The 15996-nt window shown below is 34.1% G+C and overlaps 2 protein-coding genes across 3 annotated transcripts in view; both read right to left on the reverse strand.

Moving 5' to 3' along the window:
* The window catches only part of LOC111395509 (probable sugar phosphate/phosphate translocator At1g06470), a 12441-nt gene extending 330 nt beyond the window's left edge, over nucleotides 1–12111 (reverse strand). The window contains exons 1-12 of one of the 2 annotated variants that reach the window (XM_023021529.1): nucleotides 11901–12111; nucleotides 10819–11500; nucleotides 10549–10715; nucleotides 9476–9561; nucleotides 8533–8582; nucleotides 7963–8030; nucleotides 7675–7775; nucleotides 7509–7521; nucleotides 5307–5491; nucleotides 5012–5098; nucleotides 4039–4133; nucleotides 2667–2824 (exon numbers count right to left, since the gene is read on the reverse strand). In XM_023021529.1, coding sequence (XP_022877297.1) covers nucleotides 2704–2824; nucleotides 4039–4133; nucleotides 5012–5098; nucleotides 5307–5491; nucleotides 7509–7521; nucleotides 7675–7775; nucleotides 7963–8030; nucleotides 8533–8582; nucleotides 9476–9561; nucleotides 10549–10715; nucleotides 10819–11354 — 1509 coding nt within the window. In that variant the 5' untranslated portion in view covers nucleotides 11355–11500; nucleotides 11901–12111 and the 3' untranslated portion in view covers nucleotides 2667–2703. Of the gene's footprint in view, nucleotides 1–2666; nucleotides 2825–4038; nucleotides 4134–5011; nucleotides 5099–5306; nucleotides 5492–7508; nucleotides 7522–7674; nucleotides 7776–7962; nucleotides 8031–8532; nucleotides 8583–9475; nucleotides 9562–10548; nucleotides 10716–10818; nucleotides 11501–11830 lie in introns of both variants that reach the window. The other variant, XM_023021528.1, reaches the window with a different exon arrangement.
* A 1622-nt stretch (nucleotides 12112–13733) lies between these two features.
* LOC111395511 (heat stress transcription factor A-4b-like) lies at nucleotides 13734–15966 on the reverse strand. Its single transcript, XM_023021530.1, has 2 exons — nucleotides 15522–15966; nucleotides 13734–15156 (listed from the first exon to the last, which is right to left on the reverse strand). Exons 1-2 carry the CDS (start codon nucleotides 15735–15737, stop codon nucleotides 14062–14064), a joined length of 1311 nt encoding a protein of 436 aa, XP_022877298.1. The 5' UTR covers nucleotides 15738–15966; the 3' UTR covers nucleotides 13734–14061.
* Between the last annotated feature and the right edge of the window lie 30 nt (nucleotides 15967–15996).

Genomic DNA, 15996 nt, shown 5'->3' on the forward strand with positions numbered 1-15996 from the left:
TCGTATAAAAGATCACTAGGCTCAGCAGAGATCCTGTAGTATCACAATCAATGTAGAACAGGGAAAGTTCTTGAACAAGCATACAAACATCTAGTGTGACATGCCTTTTATGCAAAAAGGGGAAAAATGGCATATAGAAGAAAAATTACTAGCAGATATGATTTCCTCCATTCACATCTAACATAGAGACCAGCATATCTATCACCCATGGATAGATCATAACAAAAATTTCACTAATCAAAAGGAGCTAAGAATCAAGTTGTGTTAGATCTTCCACTTGGTAAACCAAAGGGAGTGGCAAAAGAGGATTCATATAACAGACTCCAAATTTATTATGAATAACGTTTATGTTGTCATCATATATATATATATAGCTCCAATTCAAAAAGTTATAACGGGTAAGGACTTCCCCAAGTGTAGTGCCCCTACTCACGTCAGTGATGGAGGATAGCATGCGGGACAAAGAATATAGATTGGATTCAATGAGGAAGTCACATATTTGAATGTCGGAGTTTGTGATGCCTAATAGGAACTCAGGGAATTCCAGCTGCAGAATGTTGAATTTATTTCTTATGCACCATTCCAAGAAAGTATCAATTGGCCTTATCATATTCTATTGCATCATAGGATAATATTTACGCCTCTAATGCTCCAACTCTTCAAAATAGTCGGAGTACCCATGTCCGACACGACACGACACGACACGACACGATATGAGTATAGATATGGAATGTGTCGGATCCTCAAAATTTCAACCGTACACTTCATCATTTTTGCTTTTTCTTCGTTCTTTTTTTTTTTTTTTTTTTTTTTTTTTTTTTTTTTTTTTTACTTTCCCTTTTCTTCTTTCCCATTTTCGCTCTCCAAAAACTTAATGTTGCCGCCGAGAGGGTGGAGAAGGACAGCGACGCTAGGTTTTCCCTTCTTTTTCTTCTTCTTTCTTTTTTCTTTCATTTCTTCTTTTTTTTTTCCCCTCTCTCTTTTTGTAACGGTGGTTTAGGGTTTCGCTTGTATAAAATAAAAATGGGTTCCATATAATGCTACTTAGTGCTGCACTAAGTCCAAGTTGGAATTAAATCTCTCATTTTCAATTTTATATAATATTTAGTGATTTCTATGATTAAAAACTAAATTTCAAAATTCTATTTTATTCATCTTAACCCCTTATTTAATACTCATTTCTTTCTTCGTTAATAATTTATTTTGGTCTATTCAAAATGTAATTTTAGATTAGTAAAAAAATTGAATTGAAAGACGTGTCCACGTATCCGTGTCCGAAATTTAGATTTTTTTAGTCATGTTCTCGTATCCTACATTTTAAAAAATAAAATATCCTACACTCAGATACATACCCGTACCCAAGTCCAAACATAATAGATTTACACTATTACTGCCTCTCATGCTCATGCTGCATGAAGCATCGATACAAGTATTCAAGTGATGTACTATTTTCTAATAACTTGTAATTATATGATTATAGATGCCCCCCCGCTACATGTCAAAATTGAAGACCATAGAAGAAAAATATATGTTTTTCTCAGATTTCACAAGGAATGTATATGATAACACAAGGAATTTCGAACTTGCTCGAAATCATTGGCACCCATAAATGAGGTGAGTCAAAGTTCTTTTCATCATGCAAATGTAGATGTTATATCTCTCTCCCTATGATAATCACCACTCTCTCTCTCTCTCTCTCTCTCTCTTTGAGATGTAATGAAATTTTGTTTATCTATTTACACATGTTAAGATTTGGGATTTCATCTTAAAATGTCAACATTATTAAAAAGAGTGGCTTAATCCTTTATAAGTTGGTCTATGTTCTTATTTTTACTAGATGTGAAATTTTATCCCTTAATATATCCCATAAAATGGTGGCTCATTTGAGCAGACCAATATTGAATCCGCGAGCTTATTTTTTGGGTCTTAATCGTATTGAATTACTCATTGGAGTTTAATGAACTCTGATGTCATGTTAAAATTTGGGATTCCATCTTGAAAAGTCAACATTTTTAAGAGGAGTGACCATATTATTTATAAGTTGGTCTATGTTATCATCTTCTTTCGATATGGAATTTTATCCTTTTAACAACATATACACCAGACACAGCATAGTGCATGCGGATCATTGAGTCCAGAAGACAATGAAGGGATGACCATCCAGAGGGCAATACCTGTTAACCTTATCTATTCTCACATCCAGCAATATGTTTGTTGCTTGCAGTTTAAGTGGACCCATGGGCTACAACAGGAGGCAGTCAAGTGAAATTCCCAAATATCATCAGGATGCTATGTTCTCAAACCTTGGAGAGTTGCAGTAATAAAATTTAACAATCTCCACAAAATATATTAGTTTCCTATGGGAGAGATATGAGAAAAACACTCATGCTATCGTGATCTAATCAGATGGAAAAACAACATGAATCTCGAAATTTCAGCCTTAATTTACTAACATGCACAACCAATTTAAAACAGGGGCATGAGTTGAAGAATTAAGAATTATCTAAATTTCAATTTCATTGTTCTAAGTTTTGAAAAATAACTAAAAAAAGGCTTACAAAACAGAAAATTACACTGCAAGAACTTAAAAAGATAATAATATATAAAAAAACACCTTCGTGTATGACAATGAGAATACTGGAGTGAACAATTGATCAGAAGCTTACTCAAGTTCTTATATTCAAATGATGCAACGATGAGCTCTTATGGGACATCTTCTTCCTCATCCATCTCATCGAGAATAACATACTTTGACGGTGAATTATCTGCTGATAAACCTCCCATTCCATCTGCAATTGAGTCTCCCTTCTGCAACTTATGGTACCTGATGAAAAAAAAAAAATGTTTTTGCCAAGAAGTGAGAAAAAAATTAAAAAATAAAAAAAATATATATAGCACTCACATTTCTAAGATAAGAAAATTACCGAAACATTACTTCCTGCGTAGAAAAATTCAGATTAATAGGTACAAAAAAGAGTAGCATGCTTCAGTTTTCGACAAATAGGAAATTGTAATGTCAGATATGGATCCATCTAGGGGGAAGAGAAAATTGAAGGGGTCAATTCTTTTTTCTTCATATACCGGCATCAACATTGCAAACATTTCAATAAACAAGAATTAGAATTTACAAGTATTTTGCTTAGTTCAAAGAAACATAAGAAATACTGATTTCTTACACAGTTCCACTCAAGAGTAACGATAGCATGATGTTATTTCACTCCAATTTACAGTCATGGAGAGTTAGCATTTATACAAAACAAGGTTCAACTATTCCTATCCATAATTACATTCCTCAACTAACAAAAGCAACCCTCTCTTTGTCGAGGAAATTCAATTTCATAAATAGCAGCAAAATTTGAGTAAATCTTGCATCAAAATGAACCAATTTCAGCAACCCTGTCAGTAGTTTCATGGCTTGACCAACAAAAGAAACCTTCACTTTTCTTGAGGAAATACATAGAGCAACAATTTCAGTAAATTCTTTAACTTGAAAGTTAGTGATTCCAGAAAGTGAACGGCCTGTTTTTAGAAATCAAATAAGATCAGTAATGCTGGTCACCGCAGAATTCTAAGAGCTCTCAAAATCAGAAGGAACATAGAGATCGGTGAAGAACAGCTTAATCCAGTTTTTCATGAAATCTCGGGCCACAGAAGTATAACAATCGTGACAATATTACAATCCACAATTGGATATTATAATGGTCACAACCATCAATAGGAAAGGTTCGTAGATATTGATAAAGATCTTGTAGTTCAGCTGAAATCATGCATGTGAATAAGTAGAGAAATTAAGACGGATATTTTTCAATGATGAGAATCAAAAGAACAGTCAGAATAATAAAATTCACTGTAACATGTAAATACAATTAATTAATCATAAGCTACCATGCCTGAGTATATTTCAGATTATTTTTAGAATTTATGACATGTAAACACAGAAATGGATGCTGTCCATGATATTTTAATCAAGACAGATATGGGAAAGGAGCTGGCAAATGAGGTAAGTTTGATGCAATAACATGGAATTCGTTTACTTACTTGTACCAGTTAAATAAACTGACACCAACGATTATTGTCACAAGACCAGCCCCTTTCAACCAGGTGAACTCATCGTGGAAATAGAACACGGCAACCTGATATGGTATTGCAGAGGTTCAATAATTAGTTTAAAAACGAAAGTAATGCTAGCAACAAAGACCTTAAATGTACAGTCAATATCAACTTATAAAGAATAGCCAAAGATTGTGAAGCAAATGCTAGATTTCTCATCAGTCTAATAAAAACTAAATGGTTTCAATAATGTTGTTTCCGCAGAAAAAGGACTGAACGCCAACCAATAAGAAGTTAAGCTGAACTTTGTGATCTTCCCAACTGACTCACTCAATAGAAGTCCAAACCCAACTCAGAAATTCCACTCACTCACTTCCCCATTAATCTATTTTTATCTTTTCTTTGTTTTGTTCACTCTTCCTCTTTATAGAGAATGGCAAGCATGGTCCATGAGGAGATTTTTAAGAATTCATTAGTATGTTGCAAAGAGAATTTCTCCAGTCATGGACTTTCAAACTTGAGTTGATATTTCATATAACTTGCCATTTTACTTGCAAAAAACTGTTGAAAAATAATATTTTCAGACAGAAAATACTATTTCCGAAAAAAGGTCATTTTCTATGGACATCTTAAAAGTGAGGAAGTCATTCAATCGTGGGCGTGGTGAATAATTAAAAAGACTACATAAGTGCAAGTGTACAACTGATCCAATGAAACACGGACTGGGAAAAAAGGTAAAGTGATTATCAATTATCTCCTTAAATCCCTCGAACTCTTGCAAATAGGCAAATACTCGAAAAACATAACGAGCAAAGTGTCATTTACAGATAATGCAAAGCAGGCATGAAATTAATACATTGAAGGTAAGCAACAAAGTTTTAGACTAACAGTTATCAGCACAATATTGTATATTTATGAAATTCAGGGAACGGTAATTTATCTAAAAAATTTGCTATTATACCAAGATGGTCACAGCCTCCTTGACAACCCCTGCTATAGTTACCGTTACCGCACTAGTTACTGATATCAGAATGTACTCTGTTAATACCTGCAACAAGACCAAGAAGTTATGCATTTCTCTAAGACGAAGAAAAATACATAGAGCATATAGAACCGAAAAGCGGAAAATGCTAGTAATTTGAAATTTCTTAGCATCTGACAAGCAACATTGCAATATCCCATCCTTTTGTTTCCATATAAACATGGAACTTCATCACACAAAACTGAACAAAAAAATCTGAGATCTAGACTCCTACCATGAAAAAAGCCAAAGTTCCACCAAACAACATCAGCAAACAACTTCTTGCAATATGCCATGAGCTGTCAAAATAATTGCTCGCTCTGAATTCTTGCCATGGATCCAATATAAGAGAAAGTAGAGCAGTTGCAATTGCCATTATTGGGGTCACATAGCTCATTAAAGTGAGTGGATTTTTGAGACCTGGACAGAAAAAAAGACAAATGTCTCGTAAATATAGACATGTACAAGTAAGTTACATATGATCGAGCATCAATGTCAATGAGATCTGATAGATAAAATACTGATGCCGAAATAAAAGCTATTAATTGAGCTCTTCAGTTCACATATAACTACTACATCAAACCAAGGCAATATAACAATATATCTACCAGGAAAGCATCCCTATTAGCTAAATTTCGCCAGGCAAAGCAGGTGATTATTCGAACTAAGTCCTAAACGATGAACAATTTTCATCATAGACAATAAAATCTTTTGTGCATCAAAAATATGTCAACTGTCATTGCTTCAGTAGCCTTTACATGCAAACATTCTACCACCGTCACACTCCGTCGTCCAGATGTCCTAATTCAGAGAGATGCTTATATTTCTATCTATATATTGTTTCTCCGCCCTCTGTCTTAGAATATAGATGTGGATAAAACAAACTTTAAATTAATGTGGCAGACTCTTCCACTACAACTAAACAAATATAACTAGGTAAGAATGACTTTGCAAACTGACATTATATTTGAATTCAAATTTCTCAACTACAATTTCATAAATAGTAATGGTTGGCCAAAAGAATCTATCCAACTGTCACGTATTGTGTAGACAATATCCTAACACTGTTTTTTCCCTTTGACCGTGGTAGTGTAAAATGTTTATGTTTGTCCACACAAAGCATGTTACTCTTAAACAGAATATAACTCCAGAGTTGGTCCCCACCAAGCAGAACGCACAATTGTAGCACTTGGTTCTGCAGTGTGACTTCTGTTGATTATCGAGATGACTCACACCAATAGTTTCTAGAAGGTATAGCACTTAGTTTAATCCTACATTAGACTCCACCATATTGTACAATGTCATTTGCTACCTTGCAGGATGTGTATTAAAGCATAAACATATTTTCTTGACCTAAAGCACGGATCATATCCAGCTAACAACTTGTCAGAAAGGTACCCATGTTCAGTTGAAATCTTATGGAAATTAGTCAGTAGGAGATTTTTTCATATTCTAGTCACAGTCTCAAATATTATACTTCAGGTCAATGGGAATCTTCAAAGTACATACTTTCGTTGAATGTATCAATAAAATATTGAGCCTCAATATCCAATACATTGAAGTAGAATATTTCAACTTACTCTGAATATTTGAATAATCATTTCAAAGAATATATGAACCTTTAATTGAAAATAACTTTAAAAATAAACAAATGAAAACAAATTAATAATCCTTCTTCCGCCAGAATGCATTTAAGTTTATGTTAATGTCACAAAATATTTATAAACGAATTAAAGGTGCCAACCACAGCAAGGATAAATACTCTCATCTGGTAATTCAGTTGGAGATCATAAAATATTCAAAGCAGTAAATAATGGAGATCATAAAATACCAATGTGTGAACAACTTTGCTATATGTGCTTAACACTTAATAGGGGGAAGAAATTCAAGATAATGTCACTCAGGATTAAAGCTAGTTGAATTAATGGGGGCTGTGCCTAAGTTATTGCTTGATCAGAGTATTTCTGCTGGATTAAAGTCTTAAAAAACAGCAATACCATGTAGAATAAAATATATGGCTACTAAGCAAGAACTGTATAAATTATAGTTGAGATAAGAGGTGTTATGATGGATTTGCGGTAAAAACAAGAAGAGCTAGAATTAGAAAAGAGCTTATTTGTGAACTATTTAACATAGTGGATACTGCACATAAATTGCAGGAAAACTGGTCCAGATGGTTCGGACACATATATTAAGTAACCGAATATGCACAAGTTTGTAAATATTCAAGAAACAACCCTTGATAGAGCCGAAACCAAGAAGAGATTAAACACTATCTTTCTGAAACAGCTACATTAAACTACATCAAATTAGAATTTGACAATGTGAAGCAAATAAGCTCAAGCTAACATATATAGATGTGAATACAGACAATATAATGGCAATAAGGTTTGGCAGAATTTTTAGGTTAAAAAGAGTAAATACTGCTTGTGCTTACCATATACTTCTTTCTTCATGCCGGTTTAGAGATCAGCACAAACCAATCAACGGTGCCAAGACCACAAAAATAAAGTGAGCAAATGTACCATGAGAATTCAAAATTGATAATAAAAATTAAAACAAGATCAAAAACCAGAACTGCATATATGAGTATCTGGTCTTACCTGAAGAAGGATCTGAGTCATTGTCCAGCGAAAACCGGCCATAACAGCAGCAAGCATAACGAAGATAAAACCCCAAAACTCAAACTCGGTCTCCTTTGCAACTGAATTATAGATAACGAAGATCAGAGGTAAAGCAAAAATATGATGAAAAAGCAGCTGAGGCATTAGTAAAATAACTTTTTTAAGTTTGTGAAAATAAAAAATGTTCATCGTAATTAAGACAGGCGAAAATTAAACAGTATATGCAACAAATTAAAAGCATGTAATACATATAATACAGTTGCATACCGGTCAATAATATACCAACAGAGATGACTAACATGATGCCGAGCAGCTTAAGACTTGGAGACTCCAGTCTTCAAAAAAGGTAGTTTAGGTTAAAAGCCATATTAACTCAGAAGAAATTTAGAAGATGCATGAAATGTACATTTCCTGACAATAAAACTATGAAATGTACATTTCCTGAAGATGCCCCGGTCGCCAAGATGACTATTGTGCGGACTGTTATTTCTATTGTTACTTCTCAAGGTTGTCCGCTTCCTCAAATGGATGTCAAAAATGCATTTCTCCACAGTGATCTCAAAGAAGAGATTTATATGGTACAGCACAAAAATCTTTTTTTATCAAATTTAGAAGCATTTACATATCACAATTTCGTCTTTCACATAACACAACAACAAAACCTAACTAACTTCTAGCTACACAAATAAATATTGAATTATTTCCGATTCGTAAACACTCCAAGAGAGTAAAAGTTTAAAAGTATCAATACAGAGAGAGATAAGTTATAAGATATGTTTGAGTCCAACAAATGATCTTAAACTATATCCTTGGGGTTTTTAAAAGTAAAACAATTACCTGAATGCAAAGGCAAAAATAAGAAGAAATATTGGTGCTGCTGATTTACACTGCAAAAACAAGATAATAGGCTTGAATAAATAATATGCTTCTACGGAAAATTTACAGATACAAGGAAAAAGATTTTATAATAAATAGACCATATGTTACTTCAAAGATTAAGCCCAACAATATTTTATAAGCTCTTAGATGGGCTGAGAGTTCCGCAACCCAGTTGAAATATAAAAAGACAACAGATGTAATTAGATGTCGTAAGTGCATGAATGAACCTAATATGCAAAATATAAATAAATATAAATTAAAATAATAATAATAAAAATACAAATCAAAAAATCAAAAACGAGGAAACCATACTGTTGGCGTTTACTTTTGGTTTTATTATTGATTCAGCATGCACAGTGGTAGCTTTTCTTTTTTAATCTGAAAGCCATTTGTACAGTTTTATTGTCTTATCAATTAAGACATGTCCATAATGTGGTTCATTTAGAATAAAGTTACCATTTTACGACCTGGGATTAACAGGTTTATTACTTGCTATGAAATAAGACATCTCAAGCTGAAGTGGTTTTTCAGAATATGCTTGTCTTTGAGCCACTTGAGACAAACAGGTCATAAGACTTGCTTTAAGTACTCTTGCATCATCCATGTAACAACAGTTTTCAGTAAAACATTACATTTCTTAACTCTCTCTCAAGTCTCTTAGCCATAGAAGCTTAATTTTCTTCTTCAATATTTCAGCTTCTTTTATTCTTCCATATTATTTTTGTCTTCGATATACTGATTTATCGCTTCCCTATGTTACATTATTATATATACACATGAAGAAAGTCAAATCAAGACCATACATAATCAATGCTTAGACACCATTGTCCAGTTCCAATATGAAGCAACTTAATCCAATGGTGATGATCATGGTAAAGGATGGGGAGAAAAGATGACCAACCATAGTGGCAAAAGTAACAGAGATGAAAACAAGGGATGCATTGCTCAGATTAACATCCATTGCAGTGCTAAGGGCCGTCGGTACAACTGTGAAAGGCAAAGGCCATCTGTCGCATTAGTTGTTAGAGAAGTTAATGATAATAGCAAAATTTTAAATATGAGAGAGAGGATATCAGTCTAAAAGTATTAAATACTTGCAAAATGAAATCCTGAAAAACTTCTACTTTTCATTTTCAAATGTGAAACGAACAGACCCTAGATGAAGTATGAGATGCAGGAATTCACCTCAAACCTCTCTACGCCTTTCATCAGTTCGAAAGTAAGGCCTCGTACTCTCTACATGCAATGTAAAGACCCATTTAGCATGGCTTTTGAAAAGCCAAAAGGAGACTTTGAAACCCAAATGCCACTTTTGAACATGTTTGATTAATTTCATAAAAGTACTTTTTCTAGTTAAAAGAACTTTTAGAAAATGCTGGTCCAATGTGGCATGCTCTAAAAACTCTTCTTAAAAATAAAGTTCTTCTGGAAAATAAAATTCTTTTAGAAATCAGCTTCAAAACACTAATTAAGGTTGCTTCCTCAAGAAACTCTTCTACAGGAAGCTGAAGCCTTGTCAATCATGTCCTAATAATATTATTCGCTTATATAGTTCTCAACAGTCAAACTAATAACAGAGCATAAAAAAGTTGTGGCTGGATTGTTTCTTATTGAGAGAGAAGTAATAGCAAAAATATATAGTTTTTGTATATATTTATTGGACAAACATAAAACACTTGAGTGAACTCAGATGCAGCACAATAAACAACCTTGAGCCATCGAAGGAAAAAATTCCGTTGCAGAAAGTTAAAAACATTGTTTTCAATTTTTTGACTTATTATATTGCATCTTCTTGAAGAGAAATGGATTGAAAGAAAATATAACCTATGAAAACCATTATATGAAGGGACATTACAGAGAGCATAACATAAATAATTTATTAAACACAATTAGGGGATATGAGAACACTGTATGCTGGCTCTAAAGAATCCAAATTTGGATCAGTAATTTTGAAGGCAGTGATTTTTCTGTTACCTCTCACAATGTAATCCCTCCATGACATACAAGTGGGTTGAAATCTTTCAGACCAAAACCAAGTAATGGCCTTTGATAAAACAGCTTGCATTGTAAAGTGGACAGTATTCATCAGTAAGGGAGCAGGGAATTTCCCTAGATGATCCCCTAATAAAGTTTTATTATACCTGCTCCATTCGGAAAAGATAAATAAATAACAAAATCTTAAAAGTACCAATGCATATGACTATAAGGAATAAAACATCTGTCTAATCTAGAGGAAGAACTTACAGTGTCAAGAATGTACTGAATGTGTACCACATTAGTATAAAAAACAAAGTTTTCAGCAGATCAGCAACAGAAATAGAGTTCTTCGAATTTGACCTCAATGAATCATGATAATCCATATAATCAGATCCATTTGCCCCAATGCCAGAATATTGCTGATCATTTTTGAAATGATTTTCAATATCAAAGGGCTCATAATTCTCGTTCCTCTTTCTCACATCATTAGTGAATGCATCTTCCACATCACTACTACGATCCATCCTCAACTGAAGCTTACTAGAATGGTATCTCTCTGCCCCTAAATTTGAATTTTCTAACCCACTCCGTTGTACCAAAGTCTGTTCAAATTTGAAGTGCTCTGAGTTTAAATCCTCATTTTCTAATAGAACTGGCTGTAAGTTCCCATCCCCTTCACCCCAGCCGGAGAACGAGGGGTCCCGCCTAATCAATGACCTATTATCTTCAATAGTTATATTGTCATTTTCACTTTCCTCAACTTTTTCAGTATTTGAACCAGTCTCTGTCATTAGCGTTAGCATCACCAAATTCAGTCCAGGCCATATAGATCCAGAAATCTAAACCACATAATAGTTGAAGACACGTAAATGTTTCTCCAGTGGTTTTGAAAAAGCAAGATACTGCAAAGCACTCTGAGCTCAGAGTTGATTAAGTTCAAGTAATAAACCTGAAAGCAAAAAGAAAAACTTAAGCTGGACCGCATATTCAAAAATTTCTGGCTTGCAACTTAAATCAATACAGAAAACACCAAAGAATTTAATCAGATTTTTCCAGCAAAAGAAAACTCAAAAATCCACGTTTCAATTAGTAAAAACTAGAACGAAAATAAGTTAAAAAATGTGCTTGATCAAGTACTCTAAAAAGATATCATTTTTCATATACAATACAGAATATAACATACTGTAAAACATTTTCCAGCAAAAAAAAAAAAGGTAGAGGGATACTGACTCTGGCAAGAATAATTAACTATGAATCAAAAAAATCCGCGATAACATACCTGAATCAATTAATAGATTTGAAGAAAATAAACAGAAAACGTTGCTCAAAAAACATCCGCATAAACATACCCGAATCAATTATTAGATTTGAAGAAAATAAACAGAAAACGTGGCATGGGTATTTTAGTTTTCTCTCTGATCGAAGAGTTTGTGTGATTATGATTCGATCGGATCTGTATTTTCTTGATAGTTGTAATAGGGAAGGTACTGTTTGGTCTATGACGATTACTGTCGTCCGTTGGGTCGTCAATGATTTATGATGACGAATTGTTTGATTCAAGTCCAAGGAACTATATAACTTGATGTTTTCGCCATAATGGGAAATTACTGTTTCACAGTGTGTTTCCTCGGACTCCCTATTTTAAATGATTTTGCTAGTGGTACATCGGGGTGTACCTAATAATGTACACTCCACTCATATGGACGAGAGATCCACTCAAATAAAATATCATTTCTTTCACATGGATCCCACACCCATGTGAGTGGGGTGTACACCATTCGGTACACCCCATTATGTACCACTAGACAAATTCTATTTTAAAAGAGCACATTTTATTATTTAAATAGCAATTAAATTTTTGAAGTAATCTAACAAGTTCTTTATACTTAACACTTAAATTTACTAATTTTAAAATTTAGTTATCATTTTTCTCTATTTTTTATTTTCACTAACTTTTTTTCTAAATTATTATATTATTTTTTACATTGAAAATAAAAGCACTGTGAATGCATTTAATTATAAAAGAGTCAAACCCACTTTCTAAATTAAAATTTTATTTTAAAAAATTTCTTGTCATTCTTTAAAATATAAAGCGTCTCTTGTTTAAAGAGTATTTTGACGATACTTTGATAAACTAATATTATGTGGTTCCCAACTCCAATGGTTTTGTGGCACTTGAACTCCAATGTCTGGACAATTTTGGGAATCACGTGTAATTTTTACATGATTTTAAGCAAGATCAACATAGTTTTAAGAGATTTACGGTTTGGCCCTACAGCTTTAAGTAAAATTGAAGTCTGATTTTAGCATTTCTGTCATGTGAGTACTCAATTTTACATATTTATACAAGTTATAGATTTAGAACTTTACCATCAAAGTTGAAGACATGTAACCACACCTCATGAAAACTTGAGATTCTTAACCTTCATTTATCTTTGGGTAGATAAATATAGGTATGCCAATCAAATCAATAGTCTAGAGAGCTAAAACTAAAAGATACGTCGTGTATGAAGGTAAATTATATCATTGGTCGCTAAATTATAATTGGTGTTACCATTTAATAATTAAACTTTGAAACGTATCTCGACAATCATTAAATGTTCATGCAAGTGATGGATGGATTCCGTTTCATTCATTTGATGAAATTACTCACTTGACAAACAGAAAACCAACATGACATTCATTGTTAGCTTAAATATTGCCACTTCAACTAAAAAGTAATAGGGAAAAAAAAAAAAAGAAGAGAAAAGCCACTTATACACCATGGTGTACAGTTCCTCACATGTTGAACGGGCTCACATAAATAAAATAATTGTGAGCCCCTCATTGTGAGGGGACTGTAAGGTGTACAGCTTTAAGTTGTATTGTACACCACGCAAAACCAAAAAAAAAGGTCTTCATCTTCATCACACCCCTACACCGCCGCCCCACGCGAGAACAACCTCTATCTGAACACCCCCTTTGCCTTTCACCATGGCCGCCACCACCACTGCCCACCACAGATTAAGGAAGACATAAAGGACAAAACTACCATGTCAAAGAACACAATATTTTTACCCTGTTCGATTCATAGTATGCGAATCTACCTCCAGCAAGTGGAGAATCCTCAGTTACACCACCAGAATCTCAATTGCTTTAAATGAATTCAGTGCTTTCTTTTAGAAATAGTCGACTGTGGAAGATGGATGCAAGAGAAGTGTTTATTTGCTTAAGCATTTACTTGAAAGAACCACAGCAAGGAGAATCTACAGTATCATACATCATGTAGAATTTACCAAACCGAAGAGAAAACCAGAGGGCTCTCACTATTTGGCTACATAACTCAACAAAACGTTTAATCTGCTATTGTGAAGATACAAAAGAAAATGTACAGGAAAACTCGAAAATATAAGTAAATTCAAGACCCTAAAACACGTCCATCTAATATATACCATTACAACATGGAACCTTCATAGAGTTTACTATCTCTGGCCAGCCAATGAGATTTTATTGCAAAATTAGGCTCTCAACTCAAGCAAAATGCCCCATCTGAGGGATAAGCTTCTCTACATTCCACCAAGCTCTGCGGGCATCTAATGAGGCACCAGGATCCCGCCTATCATCTAAATCTCTTCTTTCAGATTGCACTTCTTGAGTCTCGGACAAACCAGGAGCCTCCACAAGAAACTGTTGCCAAAAGACATCATTAGGCCCGGCCAACAAAGAAGGAACGATTCTGTCTTGTTTAAGGTCTTTTGACATGTCAATATCATGAGCATTAGCTGGGCTCACATTCACATCAATTCCTGATGGTTTGGGCCGGGAATCTAGGTCGATGCAAACAGATGATATTGCTGGGCTGTCAACATGTGTCGAACATGCAGCCAGCTCGGGGGAAGAATGAAGATCTCTTGAAGGAGATGAGGATATATGACAGTTCGGTGAGCAAGCTTGACCAATTAAATCCGACTCTCCCGACGATACAGGCATATCTGTAATAGTGACTGGTGAAGGGAGTGGAAGCACACTAAAATCTTGCAATTTTTCAGATGGAATTTGATCAATCTCATGAACAAACGTTTCCCAAAAGTTCAGTGATGAATCCAACTTGTCAACTAATTCCGAGTTTAACAATGGAAGAGTTGAAGTTCTTGGATTGTCTGCTCGGAAAGTCATAATTTGGCTATCTCCTTGTGTGGCTTCATCTTGCAAATAATTCAAAGCTATTAACCTTCTCTTTTTGTTATTTGACTCCGACTGTTCCACAAGATTTGAGACATATCTAGATTTTTGCAACATATGGGCCAAGGTTGTCATTAACTGCCGCTGCCTGTGATCAATATTTTGCAACTTTTGTCCTAACGACCTAATTTCATATTCGTATCCCCGATTCTCCTGTACATGCCTCTCAACCTCTGACTCAAGCTGAACCTTTTCGTATTTTAGCTTGTCAATCTCCTTTTCTAGCTCCTCTCTTTCTACATCAGTTAATGGAACTGAATTTCCTTGACCCGAGTGGCTGTGTATGGGCTTACGCCGGTGTATATTCTTTAAAAGATGTCTCTGTCCACGAATAAATTCTTCATTTGCAAACTCCCATTGATCAGGATCAACTTTTCGAAAACCCTACAAAAAAGTAAGGAAGTTTCAGCCAAAAGATCTCACTAGAACCAAATTAAGAACTAAATTCATACTAGAAAGCACAGACAAATATGAAGTAAGCAAACAAAATGCTAATCCTCCATTCTTCAACCATTTATTGTAAGTCTCAACTACAACATTAGTTAACTATATATATCAATCTTTTGCCATCATTTTTTATCGATATTCATGGTTTGTCAATTCAAAATCCATAAGTTCAGTACGTAAGTAGTGATCAATCTATAACGAACTCCAACATTCGAGACACAGATAAACAAGCACAAAAACCACAGTAAACGCATAAAACATAAAGATTGAGATCAAGAAATTGCATTAAGCAAAGGACTTACATATGTATTGAGTTGCCTGATGAAGCTGGAGAAATTGTTGTGCTTGAAATACTTAGGCAACAAATCTCGAGCAAACTCCGGGGGATTCCACACAACAAAACTATGCCCAGTATGACTCCAAGAAACAACAGGATTCGTCAAATGATCGTCTACCATCTCATATGTCTTCACCAGAAAAGGCGCCGGAGCATTAGAACCTCCATTTGATCCATCCATCACTTAACTTAGTATAATCTGAATATTTCACTTCAAAACAACCAATATCCTTGTTTTATCTTCTTCTAACTTGAGATCAACTATTTTCCTCAGAACCCTCCAGTTCTACGAAATCTTCAACCCGGAATCAAGACCAGCAAACCCTAACAATAACAATAATCTTTCAATACCCCAAATCGAAATCAATTCATAATAGTTTTACATCCAGAGAAGGAAATGAACTCAATTCTCCAAAAAAAAAAAAAAAAAAAAAAAGGCC

This window comes from Olea europaea, chromosome 6 (assembly GCF_002742605.1).
Source record: "Olea europaea var. sylvestris chromosome 6, O_europaea_v1, whole genome shotgun sequence".
Taxonomy (NCBI): Eukaryota; Viridiplantae; Streptophyta; class Magnoliopsida; order Lamiales; family Oleaceae; genus Olea; species Olea europaea.

What these genes read in the sequence shown, in the direction of transcription:
- LOC111395511 (XM_023021530.1), bottom strand. Translation starts at nt 15,737, where the DNA reads ATGGATGGATCAAATGGAGGTTCTAATGCTCCGGCGCCTTTTCTGGTG. An exon ending in TCAGGCAACTCAATACATAT is followed by an intron (nt 15,157 to 15,521) that starts GTAAGTCCTTTG and finishes ACTTTTTTGTAG; the next exon opens with GGTTTTCGAAAAGTTGATCC.